Genomic DNA, 15,298 nt, shown 5'->3' with positions numbered 1-15,298 from the left:
TGACTTCCAGAATGGTGCTCTGTGTTGCACCTCAGAGCATAGTAGCAATGAAGTTAGAGCTGCTCTAGCTGGCCAACACTCTGTTTTATATGGATAGCAGCTTGCGATATTGTACAGCAGGTAAAATTGTCTGCAAGGTGATTGTAGTTTGTGGATCTAGGCGTATGTACATTGCCGTACTGGATCAGACCAGTGACCTCCTAGTCCAGTGTTCTTTCGCCACCAGTGTCCAGTGCCAAATGCATGAGAGGAAGATGCAGGAAATGCTTCAATGGACATTTATAATTTTTGTGAGGGTAATTAATCGTTAGAACAATTTACCAAGGGTTGTGGTGGATTCTCCATTACTGGCAATTTTTAAATCAAGATTGGATGGTTTAAAAGATCTGCTATACTTCAAAATGAATTATTTTGTTATACATGACATCTGACTAGATGATCACAATGGTCCCTTCTGGCCTTTGGATCTATGAATTTATGGAGTAAGATGCTAAGAGGGGAAATTTCTTCCTACCCCAGGCAGGCTTATGTCCTGAAACATGAAGACTTATAGACCTTATATTTTATCCTGTTTAGTGTAATTGACGATATTTGAATTGTCAGTATAAATGTCTGACTCCTACTAAGTTCTTGGCTTGGATAGTATCTTCTAAAAAGGAATTGTATAGGTTAATAATTACATGCTGTGTAAAAAGTGTTTTTATTTATCAGGTTTAAATTTACTGCCTTTAAGTTTCACAAAAAGAAATCCAGGTCTTTTTCTCGAGTGGTTATGGTTAAATTAGAACCCAACAATGTGTACGAGTAATTCAAATTGTACATTATCTCACATTTTTTCAACACTAAACTGTATCTGCTCTCTGAAGTTCTTTAGTCTTTTTTAGTCTTGACTAATACATAATTTTGTGTCACATGCAAATGTTGCCAACTAACTATTCAGCATATTTTCCAGATCATGAATAAATATATTAAACAACACTAGTTCTAGTACAGAACATTGGGGTACCCAATTCTTAATCTTTTGCCATGTTGAACATTAACTGTTTAGTCTTATTCTTGTTTGTCTCTCAGTTAGTTTCTGATTCAGTTGCCTCACCCTATAACTACATAGTTTCTTTAGTAGACTTTTTGAGTGATTTTGTTAAAGCTTTTTGAAAGTGCAAATAATAGCAACCAGTTCTCCTTTATCCATTATTTTGTTGACATACTAAAAGAATTCTAGTAAATTAAAGAACAGTTTTCCTATGCAGTAGCCATGTACATCTAGATGTTTTATATTTCTGCTTTTAATTAAACTTTCCAACTAATTTTCCTAGAACTAAAGTAATGCTCACTGGCCTCTAATTCCCAACGTCACCCCATGCTTTTTTAAAAGATGAGCATATTTGTTATCCTCAAGACCTCTGATATAGTCGCTGAGTTTAATGGGAAATTGAATTTTTTTGTGACCAGCTCAGCCATTTCATTCATTCTAAAGGTTCTTTGTCCCTCTTGGATGAATACCATCCTGACCTGGAGAATTTTTGCTTTTCAGCAATTTATTCCCTAGTGGGCCTGCAAGACCCATCGATTCACTTGCACATTTCCTATTTCTGATATACTTAAAGAATTTCCTGTTATTTGTTTTTGTCTTTGCTATTTGCTCTTCAATTCCCTGAGCCTTCCTAATTTCCATTTCACATGTTATCTGCTATAGGTTATGCTCCTTTCTATTGACTTCATATGGGCTGGATTTCTACTTTTTCACAAATACTGGTTTGGCTCAAATATCCTCTTTTAACTTTCCCATATCATCGTACAAAGCCTTCCTGCTTCTTTTTACTTAGGGTTATGAGTACTTTCTGTGTCTCTAATCAATCAATATTCTAGCAGAGACAAGTGTAGCAAAGTATTAAGAGTATTCTGAATGGATTTGCATGATTTGCATGATGTAATCCAGGTATAATATTTTGTCCTAGCCCCCTGAGATCACTCACCTCGGGTAAGGTACATTTTAAATCCAGTAAACAAAGGGACTTATTTTAGATCTCTTCTGAAATTTTCCCTTGCTACCAGGTTTGCCTTTCTTGTATGAAAAGCTCTCCAAGATATGTGTTTTTAGAAACCAGTTGCTCATATACAGAGAGTGTCTGATGGTTATTGGTCCCGTCATTCATGACATCTTCATCTCTGCAGTGATACTAAGGAGATAAAGAAGAAGCTGGAGGCAAAGAGACTGGACCGAATTCAAGCCATGACCAAGAGTACCATTGACAAGACTGCTCAGGAGAGGTACTGGATGGAGATCCTAGGGCTTGGTCTGCACAGACCAGAGAACAATCCCAGGCAGAGAACTCCATTGCACTATGGTCTTTATCACCACTAGGCAGTCAGTAACCACCACTAAATTGGACATGGAAGGCAAACCAATATACCTTGCTCCCTTATCAGCCTAATTTCAGGTACCCTCACAGGATGGTGTCAAGTATCAGAGGGGTAGCCATGTTAGTCTGGATCTGTAAAAGCAGCAAAGAGTCCTGTGGAACCTTATAGACTAACAGACGTTTTGGAGCATGAGCTTTCATGGGTGAATACCCACTTCGTCGGATGGTATTGCTCCAGCTTTGGTCTGTCTTCATGTGGGCTGGATTTCCATCCCTCTCCCTGTTGCCATCACCTTCTGGTAAACAGGCACACAAGCTCTGAGAGGCCAGATTTCTAGATATGGTAGTAAGGGCACTGCTGCAGTCTGCATTCAGCTCTTGCACTGCTCTGCAGCGCCTTCCATACATGTAGTGTTATAGGGGAAGATCAGCTCCACATAGTACAACTTGAAATGATTTGATCCTGAAAGGAGCTGACCACCTGCAATTCCCTTTGAAGTTAGTAGGAGCTGTGAGTGCTCAACATCTCTCAGAATCGAACCCAAAGAGTCCATATGAAAACCCCCTGAGGTCATTACAAATGGATGAAAGTGTTCTGCTGTAGTTCTTAAGGCTGGAAAGCCTTGACTAGAGCAGTGTGCTTACATGGAGAAGAATCTCCCTATGGACTTACCACAAGTTGGTATGGTTGGTACCTTCATTTTGGTGTTTTCCACTATCCTAGAGGCTCTGCTCTCTTATTAATCTTAGTCTTTTAATCATTAAGGTAGCAAAGAAGCCTCAATATCTTCCAGCCATTTCAGTTTTTCAGATGAAGGCTGGGAATGCAGCCTTTTCCTAACACTCTTTACCTACGCTACACATTTATATACAATGTAATATCCTTCCTGGTTATAAATACAATTCGGTCTTTCTATATGGACCCTATCTTAAACATGAGAATTTATGGTAATTTTACTGACATTGACTAACTGGTGCCTTGGATAAAGATAACAGATAGACAGGATTTGTTTTTACTAATATCTGCTGTTGTTGTGTTTTTAAAGATTAAAGAGAGAAATTAATAATTCACACATTCAAGAAGTGGTGCAGATGGTCAAACTGGTAAGTGTGTCTGTGGAAACCTTCTGCAGCATCTTTGTTCTCTCCAAGGTGGTGTTGTCTTGTGTACGTACTGTGTGCGTGTCACTGGTTTGTGCAAACATTGAGCTCTCTTAGGGTAGGTCCATACTTACCGCGCGGGTCGACGCGGTGAGTTCGACTTCTCGGAGTTCGAACTATCGCGTCTAATCAAGACGTGATAGTTCGAACTCCCCACGCGCTCCGGTCGACTCCGGAACTCCACCACCACGAACGGCGGTGGCGGAGTCGACCTTGGAGCCGCGGAGTTCGACCCCGCCGCGTCTGGACGGGTAAGTCAGTCGAACTAAGGTAGTTCGACTTCAGCTACGCTATTCGCGTAGCTGAAGTTGCATACCTTAGTTCGACCCCCCCCCTCCCCCGTAGTGTAGACCAGGCCTTGGGTATATAGTCCTGCTGCACTGGATCCTTAAGGTATATGCAGATCCAAATCTTTAGTGACTATGCTTTCTGTGATAGTGTGACGACAGCTATAATCTTGCTAAGGATTGTAGGTCCTGCCAGCTGGAGACAGTGCATCACAAAAGAGATTTCTCCAGGGTTCTGTAAATCCACCTAGCAGGATGCTGAAGGGAAAGAATTTTCTAGCATGGCTATTCAGAGACATGGCTTTATGTCCCAGTATTGCTGGGATTATTCATGTGCTTAAAGTTAAGCATGTGTGAAAAATCTTTGCAAACATGAGGCTCTTCTGAGCACACTTTATACAGTACATGGAGGAGCATCAGTTGTGATGAGCAGATCCAGCCATGGTATATATTGTGTGTTCATGCAATAATCTCCCCACCATTATAGGTCATCACCAGCTTTTGAACACAGCACCTTGATTACTCACAGAGTAACTCCATTAGCTGGCAGAAATAGTAGAGCTAGACGGGGATGTGACACGCACTTTATAAGCATGTTACATACAGCTTTGGCCATACTGAACTTTCTCTGCAATGTTTATACAGCTCCGCTAAGAAATGTCTCTTTTAAAACTTAAATTTGTTTTTTTATTCCTTGAAGATGACAGAAAAGATGACCAAGTATCTGGAGAAACTGGAAGAGAAGCAGGCAGGTTGTTTGGAAAAGATCAAGGAGAAAGAAAGCCAGGTAAAGGCAAAGAAGAATCCAGGATTTAATATGGTCACTCTATACAGTAAATCCAGGACTTAATGTGAGAGCCAGTCCTCTTTCTGAACTCCCTTCTGATAACACCACCCTGTATAGTATCAGTTCCATGTACACATATCGCATATGATTAGTCCCCACTTCAGACACATCCCATACAAGTTACACAGAAATGGTATGATTTGGAGAACATGGAGCTCATCTCTAGGTCACTGCATCAATGCCAACCTTGATAGAGACCAAAAATTATTACTATCTGGAATGCTTCTTGATAGCCTATGTGAAGTGAGTTAGTGATCACACTTCAATTTTTCAGCAGACTATGGTACAAATATAAAAAATACAATTATAACTGGCACCCCTATTACAGTCCTCACCAGAGAGGCCAAGATGGTCTCAGCTATGGACAATAAATTGCCCTCTCCCCTCGTAAGATGAGCCTCCAAAACAGGATTGAGACATGATGGGACTCTGATGAGAAGTTTACACAGTCACTGCCTTAATGTATGTGTTCTGTGATTAAAGAATTCAGCCTCCACTGCTAAAATCCCAGCCCTCTCACCAGCACTAAATTCACTTTTCAAATTAAGAATTCTATAAAAACCCAGTTTGGAACGAATTTTACATTGCTTCTTCTGTGTTCCAAGAGTGACACCAGGACACATGCCTCTCATTTACTGAGTGACTAATTTTTTTTTCCTATTTGCAGCTCCAGAAGGATGCCTTGGCAGAGTATGAGGAGAAAATGAAAACCCTTAGCATGGAGGTACAAGATTTGGTAAGGAACTGTGTGAAGGTCTGCTTCCCTCTGGAGGCTAATATCAAGAAGGAAGAAGCCCTGAACGCTAGCAGTGAAGGAAAACAAGGCTCTAAGGACCAATCAGAAGGAAAGGTACCTGTAGCTGAGATATCAGGTCTTGAGACATCCATGGCTGAGACCTCCATAGCTCAGACCCAAAAAGTTGAGTTGTCTGACCAATATCGGGAAAGCAGATTATGAGAGATGCTTCTCCTAATCCTTACTCTGCTTCTGGAAGCTCATTTCAAACATTAATAGAGTCTACAGTAAAGCTATGGACATGAAATAAACTTAATCTACTCAGAAGACCATCCTTCCCAGCCAGGGAATTGTATGGGTTGCTGAAGTTCACCAGAAACTTACTACTTTCTTCGCTGTCTTTCAAAATGTGGATGAGAAGAGATTTTATGGGATCACCCATAGATGGGAGGTTTGATCTGTAGGAAACACTTTGTCTTCCTCTCCGGCTTAGTGTCACACCACCAAGGTCCCCTCCCTCTGGGGGTCCCCCGGGAAGGCAGATCTGCACTGCATGTTGCTAACTCGTTGCAAGCATCGCAAAGTATTTTGGGGAGAGTCACAGGTGTGAGTGTGGAATGGAAGATTTCTTTGTAGGCTGTGAGAGGGACAGGGCGGTGGGGGTGTGAAATTAGCAGCAGGTATTTCAGGAGCATTAGTGGCTTCATGACTGGCAATTCTGACACAGCTAGCTTGTCTTCATTATCTCAGCCTTCATCAAATTTATCCTGTTTATAGGAAGCCCTTCCACAAACTAGAAGTGAGTTGGAAGGTCACTTTAAAGAACCTCATGCCATCAGTGCACCATTAGCCCTCTCTCAAACAGAATAGTGCTGGCTCCATGGATTTCTCCTATTGGCAGAGGAAAGAAGAATCTCAAAGAGCATTAAGCTGGTGTTCACACAAGATTTTAGATAAATTGCTGTGGAAAAAACCCCCTAGGAAATGGAAGGAGAGTACTCTATGATCAGTTTTCTAGATTTTGTTTAAATGTCTTCTTTTTCCTAGTGACTATTTTTCACTTCTGCTGTATCTTTTGGAAGCTGGTGGTTCTACAGACAGGTTTTATGGGACCCAATTAGACTTGGGTTGACCCCTCATAGAATGTATAGACAGAAAATCTGTAAGGGCTCTCTAATACCTGTAGAAATTATGCAGAGAAATGCACCATTTCTCCCATTTATTACTACAAAATAACCTAGAGAACTCCTGTCCAATTCTCTGTGGACATTCCATAAAGTTTTCTACAGAGCCCCATCAAGATTCTCTAATGAAGCTATGATAACTCCACATTTGGGGCCCTTATGGAAGCATACAGTCACAATTTTGAAAACTTTTAATTTATTTTAAGGGTAAATAAACAGCATTTCCATGAATGTTCCTCGTAACGTAAGGCCACCAGTTCCCTTGGCTGGCCTACCAAAAAGTACAGCAATTTGTTTCAAAACCTGCCTCAAAATTCTGTGCCCAAGCTAAAACCTCCTATTCACTATGCGTCTGTACCAATGTATTAGAACAAAAGCTCGGCAAACTCTCCCGCAGGCGGTGCAGTCTGAAGAAGTAGACAGTGTGGGAGGAATCAGGGAAGAGAAACTCCTTCAGTACATACGCTACACAGGAGGTTTGTGGCCTTTATCTCAGCTTGCTAGGGACTCGAGGAGGTTTTTTATGCTGTTTACCCTTTGGCACACATGCTGCCATGCACTGTGTGTAACAGTGCAGGCTGCAGCGTCTTCCCTACAGTAGCTGCAGATTTCTGACTTCCTCAGTAGTTATTTCTAACTTTAATTGCAGACTGAAGGGCATAATACAGATCTTCAGTTACATAGCTTAATTTTGAAGTATGTTAGTCCTGACCTTAAGACTTTCTGCATTTTTTGACTGCAGATGGGAGTATGTGACCCTTAGATTGTCTGAGACCTGGTGTCCATTTGCTGCTGCTGCTCTTGGGTAATACCAGAGGTGAAAGTAAGCCGGTACGGTATGGTACGGCGTACCGGCAAGAGCCGGTACACTGTGCCAGACCAGACCGGCTTCTCCGGCGATGATTTAGAGGGTCCAGAGCTCCAGCTGCTGCGGGGCGCCCTGGGCCCTTTAAATCACCGCCGGAGCTCTGGCAGCTGGAGCACTGAGGGGTAGCGGCTGCGGGGCTCCAGCAGCTATTTAAAGGGCCAGAGGCTCTGGCCCCTGCGGAGAGCCCTGGGCCCTTTAAAGCACCACCCGAGCCCCACTGCTGGAGCTCCAGCGGCACTTTAAAGGGCCTGGGGCTCCCCACAGCGGCCGGAGCCTCTGGCCCTTTACATTGCTGCCGGAGCCCCACTGCCGCTACCCCACAATGGCAGGAGCCCCGGGGTCCCAGCATCCAGTCTCCGGCAGGGATTTAAAGGGCCCAAGGCTCCCTGCAGTGGCAGGAGCACTGGGCCCTTTAAATCCTCACTCAAGCCCTGCTGCCCCGGGGTAGCAGCAGCAGGACTCCCGCGGTGATTTAAAGGGCCTGGAGCTCCACGGCTGCTGGAGCCCCGGACCCTTTAATTCACCCGAGCCCCAGGGCTCCCAGCCGCCTCTTTAGCTGGGAGCTCTGGGGTGATTTAAAGGCCCTGGGGTTCCCAGCCACAGCTGGAGCCCCAGGGCCTTTAAAACTTGAAAGGCCCCGCCTCTTCTGGTTGAGGCCACACCCCCACTCAGGACTCCGGCATACCGGTAAATCCTTTAAGTTACTTTCACTTCTAGATAATACAAAGCTTTCTAGCATAAGGTGAACAAAACCAAACATCATGGGCCATATTCCCAGTACTCATTTCTGCGCGTGGGGCAGGAAGAGAGTGGGGGGTGAGGATGTGTGGAAGGTGACTTGCATGCCCTGTAGTCTACAACTGTTCAAGGCTCTGCCTGGTCCCCAGTGTAAATTCGAGCAACCTCCTCAGCCTCTGGATGCAGGAAAGCACAGAATAGCATAGTTCAGTGCACTCTCGTCATGCCCCCTCTTTGCCCTGACACAATCCCTACACCAGGGACTGGGACAGGGCTAGCAAATAACCCTAATGCCAGTGCTACAATGTCTGTTTCCAGGATGTCTGCACACTTGCCCCCAATTCTTTTCCTGGTCCGTACAGCAATTAATTGAGATTTATGAACATTGCTGATTTGATACACGTTATCTTGTGAAAGCAGTGCAGTTGATGCTATTGGAAGCAATAATCTTTACATTATTACATGATAACGTGTTAATGGTACTGCATTTATCTCTTGATAAGTCATTCAGCCCTGTGCGTCATTCATTTGGAAACAGCGAGACTTAATGAAAGAAAGTGGGACAAGCATACACTTTCCCATACTGCTTCTGTAGGACTGCTACTTTTTCCCATGTTCTGTTTTTTTTTAATGACACCAAGTGCCGTCCCACAACAACATTTCTACACTGTTGTAGAAATGTTCTCCCCGGGTCTGTATCTTGTTTGGAGAGGCAGGGAGCAGCAGGCTTAGCTTTAGTGGTGCTACAAAAAATGTTGGTTATTATACTGGATACTCCCATGATGAATGCATTACAAAATGTAGATAGACATGAAATTAGCTCAGGTTTGCTACTACAGAGAGGTTCTAAATCTGGTTTAATGGCTGGGTAAAGGAGATAATGTACCTCCTCTGTAGCACTGCATTTGCATGAGATGTGCATTGATATTATTAAATAACAGGAGTGGGATTGTGTATTGTAAATTTGTGACATATTTATTTTCTGGAAAATAAAACACATTTCTATAAAACTTCTGACACACCTTTTTCTTGAGTGTAGGGCAAACTAGTGGGAATGGAATAGACTACAGTACAGCTGTGTGACAACAGGAACATTAAGCTTCCATTGTTCTCGGTTATATATGTTCACAGCTCTGTTATTTTCCATGTTGCTGGCTGAGATGCTGACCCCACTGTGCATTTCTTAAATAAAGTTGTAGTTAAGTGGAAGGATATTCTTAATGTAGTATAAAAGCAGCAAAGAGTCTTGTGGCACCTTATAGACTAACAGACGTTTGGGAGCATGAGCTTTCGTGGGTGAATACCCACTTCGTCGAATGCATGTCATCCGACGAAGTGGGTATTCACCCACGAAAGCTCATGCTCCCAAACGTCTGTTGGTCTATAAGGTGCCACAAGACTCTTTGCTGCTTTTACAGATCCAGACTAACACGGCTACCCCTCTGATACTTAATGTAGTATGTTTCTCAGGCATGTAATCCTTCCCAGATAGCAGTGGTCCACTGACTTCCACACTCTATTGATAACTCTGTTTACATCAAAGCAATTTATACCACTAGAATGTCATTCTTGATCCTTAAATCAAGGGTCCAGGGTTATCCTCACCTACTCTTTTTCTTGCTTCCTTCTCATGAACCTGAGTAATGAGAGAACTCCAACGAAGATGCACAGTTATATTTAATTAAAAAATGCAGTTCCAGCTGGAGAGGGCATCCCAGAACTTGAAGGATTTTCATTATCTGGATCCAAATTCTGCCTCTTGGGTTCATGTCTAGTTAAACCAAAAAAAGGGAGTCCCAAGAGACAGAAGGATCTTTCTGTTGATATGCCTACGGAAATGACTGTGGCAGCAATATTAATAATGGGTGAATCTGGAAATGTGCTGCAGTTGGCCAATACCAAAGCTTAACAAAACCCAACTCAGTTTACTTCGTCACCGTTCACGTCAAACAGAAGTAGACTGAAGGAGTTAGAAAAAAAGTTGGTATAAACTACACTGAAGTCACTGCTGTTTCCCATGTTCACGACCAGCTACTTGATATGTGTGTGCGCGTTAGGTACATGTATAGCTACTGTCAGCTCAGCAGCAGCAAAAACCAAACCTTGTTTACAGTCTTCATAGTCCCTTCCCTGGATCACAGCCAGGCCTGCTCAGAACCAGCACCTCATTCATCACAGAACCAGCTCCCATGCACATTCAGGAACTAACTGAAATCACCTAAAAATGTAGCTGCATCACTGGCCAAAATCATCTGTTTTTTTAAAACACTAAATTGTGCTAGGCTGCAAATATGTCCATTGCATGGTCCAGTTCATTAACATCAACAGCCCTCAAGCCAAAGTGGGCTGTGGAAGGCAGATTTTTTGGTTTGCAGGCCCAAATATGTAGAAAAAAATTGTCTGGGCCATTAAAACAGGCCTTGTGCCATAGCCAAACACCTCAGCCAACAAATATAATGCACCACCCTAAGCTCTCGCTGTACTGATATTGTGAATAAACAAATGAAATGAATTCTGACTTTCTTTATTGGCTTGTAAAGATGGCATAATTATTGATCCCCTTTGTTAATAAACAGCTTAGTAAATCATGAGATAGGTTATCCATAAAACGTATGGGTATTAAAATAATTATACTTACGTCACTTACAGAGACATGGCTACTTTTTAATCAGATACATTGACAAAATCTGTAATGTGCACAAACTCCAAACCTTGCTGCCTTTTTTCCCCTAATAGTAATAGGTATTTGTTATTAGCATCTCATTTATATGTATATATTTTAATTTATAATACTAATTGTTGGCTGCTTATTAGAACTATGTACTAAATGTGCAAGTCAACATGAAATTGTAAACTTGTGCTTACTTTTTAAAAATGTTTTCAAATAAAAACAAACAACCAGCCACCAGCATTGTCTGATTTTTTAAAAAAACTTTTTATTTATTAACCAAAGAAGTTTTGTCATTATAACCAGGGCTTCAGAGCAGAGCCCGGAGCTGGAGTGCAGACTAGTAGGTTTTATGCCCGGAGCGGAGCAACTGAAAAATGTGATTGTTCCAAATCCCTGATTATAACTGCAACTTACATATGACTAACCAGCGTTGTCTGTTATCTTAAATCGATGGTCCTGCATTGCACTGTTAGATATCAAAATATGGTGCAGTGGGGCATTCACAAAGTCGTATTCAGCTATCCAAATGAACATAGTTTAAATACTTTTATACACATTAAACTGCGCCCCCCCAACTCATTTACATACACTCTGGGGGTAACAAGAAGTTCGAAGGGGCTAAGATAACTGTGACAGTGTATGTGAGAGGGGCCTCCTGTTCTCTCAAATAAACACAGATATGTTGAAGCTAAATGTTCTGTGGCAGATCCTACTATGCTAACCCCAATCTGTGTCTTCCTATACTTCATACACATACAAATACAATTCATAGACTAACCTGGTATGGGAATACTAAAAACAGACTGTTCTTATATGCTGATTGGAGCACTCCAGAGAACTGAGCCAATAAACACTGACCTGGATGAAGATGAATTTTCTGTCAGAATGAGCAGTGGGAATCCGCCTCTGACTGTACTGTCATAGGGAGCTGTGCACCTGGGTCACAGCTGTTCAGTAAGGGCGTTCACAGAAGAAACATTTTAGCTGATTCCATATGTTGGACCATTGATTATCAACACTACGCCAATAAACTCAGTATTTTACTCCATTTTCTCTGCTTTACTCCAACGTTCTCTGCATCACTGGTTCACAGGAATAGCTGCTGGGAAAGACGGGATTTGGATTTCTCTGTTGCTGCCTTCTCTCCCCCACACCCCTGAATTACAAAGCAGATCTGATGCCAGTGTAGGTATGTATCACATATTTATTATCCCTTCATGCTTCATCATAGTGGCTTAGCAGACTCCATCAGAATGGAACTCCAGGCACTACAAGTAATAATAATAATAGCTCTACCCCTCCTGAGACCAGTGCTTTTCACAATCCATGGTTGGTACCTCATGTTAATATAAATAAAGCAGTAACATCCTCATTGCTTTCCAGTCAGACCAATTCCTTTGCTTTTCTGGAACGATTTCCCTCTCATCTGCTGGAACCTCACTCAACCACTGAGGCTTGAGGACCTAAGGCACACCTCAGTGGGGTGGAGCTAGAACCAGGAAGCAGTTTATTATTTTCACTCAAAAAACAGCTCAGTCTGAGAGCATCAGTTGTTTTGAAATTAAGAACATGTTAATTAGTGCTCTGCCCTCTACACCTGGGACTAGACCTGGAAATGGAGAATCCCACCAGTAAGCAATGGGACTGCTGCAAGAGAGAGGCCAGCTTTACTAAGGATGCCACAGATTAGCAGTTTTTCTTTAGAGCTCCCACTCCTGTACCATTCATGAGATGGAAGAACAGAGGGTAATAAATCCACAGCTACAGATGCACACGAGTGAGAAGCCAGGACTGGAACACTGGCCCTTCAATTGTCAAAACACAGGCTTCTACCCCATGAACTAAAGGAGAACTAATTCCTAAGCTAGCAGAAGCAACAGGTCACTTGTCCTTTGTACGGGCCAACGTCACTCACATACACGAAGAGCCAGAACAGTACAGGAGGGGCAGCAACTCTTCTTTTTTTGTCTTCCAAGACAAAAGTGAATAAAACAAAACAGAACTACCTGCTGGTCCCTGAGAGACTTTCCATTCTCTTCACCATCAGTCCCAGGGATCTTTCCAACTATGCTGACAGTGTTCCCCAACCACACCTTATCATTAGTACTGGTTCCACAATACTATTCACATGGAGCCCTGAAATTGGCTGCAAGATTTCTGAGAGTAAAGTTGCCTGGTCGAAACATGTAGCCAATACCCTCCTCTGCTTTTCATTTAATTCCATTAGTCATCATATCCAAGTTGCTTATTAATTCCTTGACAAGTTGATACAAGGCTGGGGATGACATTCTGCTGGGGTGGCAACACTAGGGAAAATGACAAATTTTCTTTGGTATTATTCCACTCCTTGCCACAGCCTGTCTCGCTGAGGTTTCTTGAAGGAGGAGCTATCTGCCTTTTCAAACAATCAAGGCTGAAGGAGGATATGATTGCTCAGTGATATATGAGAAAGTAATTTTAGGAGTTATGTTTAATGTTATGGGATACAAATAGCACTTTTTAAAAGCAGAGAAAAAACAAGAGCATGACTCATGTCACTGCACTGCACAAGTTTCTACTGTGCAGCTTCAGTCATAAAATGAAGCAGCAGCATAGTTTCCCTGAGAGCCAGGTTATACAGAGAGCTGGATGAAACACACGGAATGCATTTAAGGTACACTGTTGCACCCCTCTTCCGAAAAGATCCAAATGCGCTTTGCAGACTGTGTATATTAGGATCACTTGCTGATTATTAAAATGACACTACATCTGAGGCAGAATGTAAAATACCTTCTGTGTCAGCAACACCATATAACAGTTCTTAGGGAGAAAAGTAAAGCAACCTAGCTACCATCGTGACTAGGCATTTTATAGTATTCTATCTGGGAATGCATCTCCAGTTGAAATTAGCCAGTGGGATGCAGCCAGGACATGGGCTAATAGATCTACTTCTGTAAAAAGTGCTATACAACCTTTAATGATTACAAGTGACAAGGAATTTTCTTTTATGCCCTCTCTGAGGGCTTGGCTACACTTACAAATTTGCAGCGCTGCAGCAGGGTGTGAAAACACACCCTCTGCAGCACTGCAAATTGCGGCGCTACAAAGCGCCAGTGTAGTCAAAGCCCCAGCGCTGGGAGCCGCGCTCCCAGTGCTGTCCGTTATTCCCCCAGGGAGGTGGAGTACGGACAGCGCTGGGAGAGTTTTCTCCCAGCGCTGGCGCTTTGACTACACTTAGCGCTTCAAAGCGCTGCCGCTTTGAATGGTAATGATACCATTAGCAGCACAGTGTTCCATAGCATCATACCACCAGGACACAGTTTCAAAAGATTCTGTGGAAAGAATACAATCTTCTGAATTGCTAACATCACTTACTCCTGCAGCATTCTTGCAGCTCTATCCAAGTATACAGACCAGACCAGACCCTGCATAGTGTACAGGGCTTCTCAGGACAGTTTTTGGTGGTGGCCTCAGAGTGTGGTGATGGCTCACACGCTCACACTTTTTCTTAAAATATTTAATTAGCTTTAGGAAAAAAATAAATACGTATATACACAAGTCCAAGCCATTGTAATTTATTTATTGCTAGCTAGTAAGTCAGTTGTGAAAAGTGATATTAACAAACACACATGTAGCATTTTTCACAGCGAACTTACTCAGCCTTCCAAAGACTGGAGACTAAGACTGGATGCGGGGGTCAGGAGAGGCAGCGGGCGTCTAGAGCCCGAACCCCTGCAGCCAGAGCCGGAATCTCCGTGGCCAGAGCCTGGGGCCTGCCACTGCACAGCCGGAGCACAAAGCCCCTCGGCCGGAGCCTGCTGCCCTGCCACCCCAGGGTGGAAGCCCAAAGCCTGAGCCCCACCATCCCTGGGAAGGTGGGGAACTCACCGGCTGCCTGCTCCTCCAGGTTGTACCCCAGGTGTCTCCAGAGGGGGGTAGGGCCCAGGGGCGGCTCTATGTTTTTGGCTGCCCCAAGCAGTCATGCGCGGGAGGCGCCCCGGAGCCGCGGGAGCAGCGGACCTCCCGCGGGCATGACTGCAGAGGGACCGCTGGTCCCGCGTGGCTTGGCTGGACCTCCCGCGGCTGCGGCCGGTTCGCGGGTCCGGCGGCTCCGCTTGAGCTGCCGCAGTCATGCCTGCGGGAGGTCCAGCCGAGCCGCGGGCCGAGCGCCCCCACCGCAGTCAAGCCAGCGGCAGGTCCGGTCATCCCACGGCGCCGGTGGACCACCCCCAGGCATGACTGCGGCAGGTCCGCCGGCCCAGCCTGCCGCCCCCCCCCGGCCGCAGGGGACGCCCCCTAGATTTTGCCGCCCTAGGCACCAGCTTGTTTTGCTGGTGCCTAGAGCCGCCCCTGGTAGGGCCCAACCCCTGCTGGCGGCCTCAGCAATCAACACCAAGGTAGAGCATTCATGAGCAAGGGAGGGGACGGGGGGAGACTACTTCCTCCCATCCCACCCCCTGCCAT

The 15,298-nt window shown here is 44.0% G+C and overlaps 1 protein-coding gene across 2 annotated transcripts in view; it reads left to right on the top strand.

Moving 5' to 3' along the window:
- Positions 1-7,569, top strand: part of PLCB2 (phospholipase C beta 2) — a 62,231-nt gene extending 54,662 nt beyond the window's left edge. For both annotated transcript variants that reach the window (XM_039534839.1, XM_039534840.1), the window contains exons 29-32: positions 2,176-2,271; positions 3,410-3,467; positions 4,512-4,598; positions 5,326-7,569. In XM_039534839.1, the coding sequence (XP_039390773.1) occupies positions 2,176-2,271; positions 3,410-3,467; positions 4,512-4,598; positions 5,326-5,616 (532 nt within the window). In that variant the 3' untranslated portion in view covers positions 5,617-7,569. The remainder of the gene's footprint in view (positions 1-2,175; positions 2,272-3,409; positions 3,468-4,511; positions 4,599-5,325) is intronic.
- Positions 7,570-15,298: the final 7,729 nt, after the last annotated feature.

Source organism: Mauremys reevesii, linkage group 4 (genome assembly GCF_016161935.1).
Source record: "Mauremys reevesii isolate NIE-2019 linkage group 4, ASM1616193v1, whole genome shotgun sequence".
Classification (NCBI taxonomy): domain Eukaryota; kingdom Metazoa; phylum Chordata; order Testudines; family Geoemydidae; genus Mauremys; species Mauremys reevesii.
This window is presented reverse-complemented; position numbering and strand designations above follow the sequence as displayed.